General features: G+C 72.6%; 1 protein-coding gene across 1 annotated transcript; it reads left to right on the top strand.

The window, feature by feature from the left end:
* Window positions 1-343: 343 nt before the first annotated feature.
* LOC138847586 (minor allergen Can f 2) lies at window positions 344-4227 on the top strand. The gene is made up of 7 exons (XM_070066758.2): window positions 344-643; window positions 1317-1450; window positions 1691-1764; window positions 2065-2175; window positions 3721-3822; window positions 3940-3978; window positions 4056-4227. The coding sequence occupies exons 1-7, from the start codon at window positions 359-361 to the stop codon at window positions 4061-4063; spliced, it is 753 nt and encodes a 250-aa protein (XP_069922859.2). The 5' UTR covers window positions 344-358; the 3' UTR covers window positions 4064-4227.
* Window positions 4228-5529: the final 1302 nt, after the last annotated feature.

Below are 5529 nucleotides of genomic sequence, written 5' to 3'. Positions count from 1 at the left end.
TCTCCAGGGTGCCCACGGCCCCGTCTCTGCACCTGCCTGCCCGCCAGCCCCTCTCCTGGCAGGGGGAGGAAACAGGCCCACTCCCACACACCTGAGCCCTGCGGGCAGCAGGGGGGGGAGCCCCGGGAGAGGCCTCGCCCTTCCTGTGTTGGCCCGAGCTCTGATGGGGCAGCCTCGCCTCCATGGCCCCGGGCTGTTTCTCCAGGTCAGCGCACACACGAGCTGTCCTTGGCCCACGTCCATCCCAGGGTCCTGGGCCTGAGTGGACCCAGAGGGCACCCCAAGGTGACTCGGGCCCTGCGCAGGCCCAGGAAGTTGGCCGGCCGCCAGGTGTGGACTCTGGAGCCAGCTCTGCAGGATGCAGCTCTTCGGGCGTTCAAAGCAGCGGGCAAGAGAATGGACAGCGCTGGCCCCCCTCCCGGGATTAAGAGCCCCCACCCTCCCGCTCTGGGAGCCACGTGGCCTCGCCGGCACCCCCACCCGCGGCCTTATAGACCGGCCAGGGGCCTGGCGGCACCAGAGCTGCAAGTCCCCAGCTGTCACCGAGCCCCGACGGAGCGAGAGGATGCGCGTCCTGCTGCTGACCGTGGGCCTGGCACTGCTCTGCCACCGCCTGCAGGCACAGGGGCAGCAGGCGTCGGCGGTGAGACCCCGGGGCTCGGGCAGGGCCAGGGTGCTCCCGGGAGCCAGGGCTGAGAGGACGGGCCGGCGCCCAGGCCGCATCAGGCGGCAGAGCCCTCGCGGGCGCTGTGAGTGCTGGGCGTCCGGTCCTGGCCAGGGTGGACGGGCCCCGAGCGCCTCGGCCCTGCTCGTCTCGGCGGCCACCGGCACCCGTCCCGCTGCTGCCTGAGGGGCCCCCGCGCCGAGCGCCAGGACCAGGCTTTGGCCCAGAGCGCAGCCTTTGCAGGACCAGTGAGCAGGCCGCAGGGGCGTCCAGGGGGCCTGCGAGGAACGGTGAGCTCGGTCCACCCGGGGCCGCGGGGTCACCAGAGCCAGGGCCAGACCCCTCCCTTCTGTTTCTCCTCGCACCGCCGGCCAAGGTGCCAGAGGAGCCGGGGCGTCCGTTAGCCAGTGAGTGGCCCTGGCCTGAGGCCTGCAGCCCGCCAGAGTGGCCGGCCCCTCAGAGCATGCCCTGGACACTGGCCGGGAGCCGTCCTCGTGTGGACGAGCCGGGGCGGGGTGGGGGCGCGGGGCGCGGGGGGCGGGGGGCGGGGGCGCGGGGCAGGGGGGGGCGGGGGCGCGGGGCACGGAGCGCGGGGGGCAGGGCCCGCCGCCGCCCCCGCCCCGCCCCTCACACCGCCGCTTGCCGCCTGCAGCTGTCCGGGAGCTGGTACACGGGAGCTCAGGCCAGCAACAACTCGGCCTTCCTCAGGCCTGGCGGGCCCTTCAGGGTTTACGTGGACACGCTGGACATAATCGACGGCAACATGCATGCTGTCCTCCTCCTGCGGTGAGCCCTGGGGGGCTCCGGGCGGGGAGCCGGCGACTCAGGCCGCCTCTCTGGGCCGCACCTGCTCCGGGCGTCACCACGCCCCCGCCCCCGTCCACGGCCTGGGGCTCAGCTCAGGGGCTGTGCACGGGAGGGGGCGGGGTGCAGGTCTAGGGGGAGCGCCGTGGCCAGGGCGCGGCGGGGCGCGGCTCAGCACAGGAGCGGAGGCTGTGGGGGGTGACTGCCCGTCTCCGGCCCCAGGGAGGACGGTCAGTGCAAGAGAGTCTCCGTCACCGCCTTCAAGACGGACGTGGAGGGCGAGTTCCTCCTGGACTGTGAGTGCCCCGAGGTGCTGCCCAGGTGGGAGGGCCCTGAGGTGCTGCCTGGACTGTGAGGGCCCCGAGGTGCTGCCCGGGTGGGAGGGCCCCGAGGTGCTGCCCGTGGGTGCTGCCCGGGTGGGAGGGCCCCGAGGTGCTGCTGCCGCGTGCTGCCCACGGCACGAGGCAGGCGGCGCCCTCTGTGCTGGCCCTGGTCCCGGCAGGGCGCCGCGGCCACCCGCGGGGAGAGGCTGCTTGCCGGCAGGTGCTCGGAGGGGGGAGAGGCCCCGGCCTGATCCCGCCCCCTGCCCCCCGCAGTTCGCGGACACAGCAAGCTGTACGTGGTGGAGGCGGAGCCCGACAGCTTCCTGGTGCTGTACAAGATCAACCAGTACGAGGGCCAGACCAGCGTGCTGGCTGAGCTGCTGGGTGAGCGGCCCCCCGCCCTGCAGGAGCCCCTCCCGTGCACAGGACCCCTCACGGGGACAGGAGCAGAGAGGGGGGACATGTGGACGGCTTCTGGTCACCCCAGCCACTGCCACCTCTGCTGCCTGCTCGTGTTGGAGCACACACCTGGCACACTCCCCTGTGCACGCCCACCTGTATACACCCACCTTGCACGCTCACCTGCACACACCCACATTGCACACTCACATGTGCACGCCCCATCCTCCCTAACCTGTGCACGCCCACCTCGCACACCCACCGGTGCACCCCTGCCCTCCCTCGCCTGTGCACACCCACCTCGCACACTCACACGCTCCATGCCGTGCACTCACCGCACACACAGCCGCCCTCACCAGCGCTGTCCTGACCCCCCAGGCCTCTTTGACTCCTGCCCTGGTTTCCCACTTCCAGACCTGGTGACAAACGCGTTCTCCAGGCCATAGCTCAGGCCTCTGCGGTCCCCGCCCTGTCAGTCCTCCCCGCCCTCCCTCCTGACCCCTGCCCCAGCCCCAGTCCACACGGAAACACCGGCCAGGATGCTCGGCTCCCCCTCGGGCCCCAGCACAGCCCCTGCTCCCAGTGTCTGCACCCCAGGGCCTCTGGGAAGTCAGGCGCAGGCAGAGACCTGCTCCCTCCCTGCCCCGCCGCCAGCACCCCCTGCCCCCAGCGCTGCCCAGCCCTGCCCCGCCGCCAGCACCCCCTGCCCCCAGCGCTGCCCAGCCCTGCCCCACCACCCGCACCCCCTGCCCCCCAGCGCTGCCCAGCCCTGCCCCACCACCCGCACCCCCTGCCCCCCAGCACTGCCCGGCCCTGCCCCACCGCCCGCACCCCCTGCCCCCAGCGCTGCCCAGCCCTGCCCCACCACCCGCACCCCCTGCCCCCAGCGCTGCCCAGCCCTGCCCCACCACCCGCACCCCCTGCCCCCACTGCTGCCCAGCCCTGCCCTGCCGCCAGCACCCCCTGCCCCCAGCGCTGCCCAGCCCTGCCCCACCACCCGCACCCCCTGCCCCCACTGCTGCCCAGCCCTGCCCCACCACCCGCACCCCCTGCCCCCACTGCTGCCCAGCCCTGCCCCGCCGCCAGCACCCCCTGCCCCCAGCGCTGCCCGGCCCTGCCCCACCACCCGCACCCCCTGCCCCCAGCGCTGCCCGGCCCTGCCCCACCACCCGCACCCCCTGCCCCCACTGCTGCCCAGCCCTGCCCCGCCGCCAGCACCCCCGTCCCCCAGCGCTGCCCAGCCCTGCCCCACCGCCCGCACCCCCTGCCCCCCAGCGCTGCCCAGCCCTGCCCCGCCACCCGCACCCTCTGCCCCCACTGCTGCCCAGCCCTGCCCTGCCCTGCCGCCAGCACCCCCTGCCCCCCAGCGCTGCCCAGCCCTGCCCCACCGCCCGCACCCCTGCCCCCCAGCGCTGCCCAGCCCTGCCCCGCCACCCGCACCCCCTGCCTCCCAGCGCTGCCCAGACCTGCCCCGCCGCCCGCACCCCCTGCCTCCCAGCGCTGCCCCGACAGCCCGGCCTGTGCCCGCAGTCCGGGAGCCCGTCACCCAGGACAGGATCCTGGCCAGGTTTGGGAGCATCTGTGAGGAGCTGGGCCTGAGCAGAGAGCAGATCCTGCTCCTGGACCACAAGGGTAAGGCCCAGCCCAGCCCTCAGCACGACGGTCACCGGGGCAGGGCGGCGGGCCGGCTGCATGCTGACCCGGGGGCGGGGCCGGGCGCGTGCTGACCCGGGCCTGCTGTCCCTGCAGATCGCTGCCAGGAGCTCAGGACCGGAACACCTGAGACAGGTGGGTGCACCCCCCCACACCTGCCTGCCCGGCTGGGACAGGGCCCCCCTGACGCGCTCTGTCCTGCTCGCTCCCAGGGAACTGAGGACCATGGTCAGCTCCCGACGCCCTCTGCTCAGCCCTCACCCCGTGCAGGCCCGCGAGGGAGCCCCCGACACCCTCCTGGGTCCCCACTGGGCTGTCCCCGCCTGCCCGCCCTGCTGGGGCCACGCTCCAGCGTCCTCCTGCAATAAAGACTTCATCTCATCAGCCGGCTCCGCGCTGTGCACGCCACGGGCCCAGCCACGAGCACGCGTCCCACTCGTCCCCGTTCAGACAGCCGTGGGCACCAGCCGGGCCCTGCGCCTGCAGGGACAGAAGCCGTCCCCCCCCCGAAAGGCGGCAGCGGCTGACAGCGGCTGAGGCACCAGCGGCACCCGGGTCTGCACTGGGCTCCTGCTGAACTGTGACAGCCGTCAACACGGACAGACAGAGGCCCCCAGAGACACACACACACACACATGGACAGACACAGGCCCCCAGAGACAGACACACACACACACACACACAGACACAGGCCCCCAGAGACAGACAGACACACACACACACACACACAGGCCCTCAGAGACACACACACACACACACGGACAGACACAGGCCCCCAGAGACACACACACACACACATGGACACGGACACAGGCCCCCAGAGACAGACACACACACACACACACACACACAGACACAGGCCCCCAGAGACAGACACACACACACACACACACATGGACAGACACAGGCCCCCAGAGACAGACACACACACACACACATGGACAGACACAGACCCTCAGACACACACACACACACACGGGCACAGACACAGCACATACACAGACACAAACCCACACACACACCCACACACACACACACACACACACACACACACACACACACACGAGGGCAGTGAACACGCACCTGCCTGTCCCCAGCACGGCCGGGGCCTCCGAGTGGCAGCCCCTGGAGGCCCCAAGTCGGAGTCTCTGGGCTGGAGCCCGGGGTGGGGCGTGTGGGGGCCTCCCCACCCCCACCAGCTCCTGGTGCCCCTGCTGTCCTGGGCTCTGCCCCCATGAGGAAGACCGGAAGGAGCAGGCCACGTGGGACACCACCCACAGAACGCAGAGAAGCAGGCCAGGGGCCGGCGCAGGGGCAGCGGCAGAGCAGGCGGCGAGGGGGCCAGGCCCGGGCGTCCCGAGGGCGGGCAGGGGTGCCGGGCAGGCTTGCCATCTCCATGTCCAGGGAGTGAGGCGGCCACAGTCCCCACGCGCATCTGCTCCAGCCATGCAGAATCGAAGCCCCGCGGAAGCGTGGCCGCAGGTGCACGGCGCCTGAGCCGACTCAGGGTCAGGCAGAAGCCCTGCACACCAGGCAGCGCGGGGTCCCAGCTGAGCACCGCCCGCCGCAGGTGCGGCCAGCCCGAGCCGCCCTCCCTGGCTACGCACAGCTGGGCCTGGGGCCGCGCCTGCCCACCTGCCCAGCACTTCCGTCCCCTGCCCTGGCGCCTGTCACCTGAGCAGGTGG

This window comes from Oryctolagus cuniculus, chromosome 1 (genome assembly GCF_051225735.1).
Source record: "Oryctolagus cuniculus isolate XC-2025 breed Fujian yellow rabbit chromosome 1, ASM5122573v1, whole genome shotgun sequence".
NCBI lineage: Eukaryota > Metazoa > Chordata > Mammalia > Lagomorpha > Leporidae > Oryctolagus > Oryctolagus cuniculus.
The sequence above is the reverse complement of the archived record's forward strand: the minus strand, read 5'-3'. Positions and strand labels throughout refer to the sequence as shown.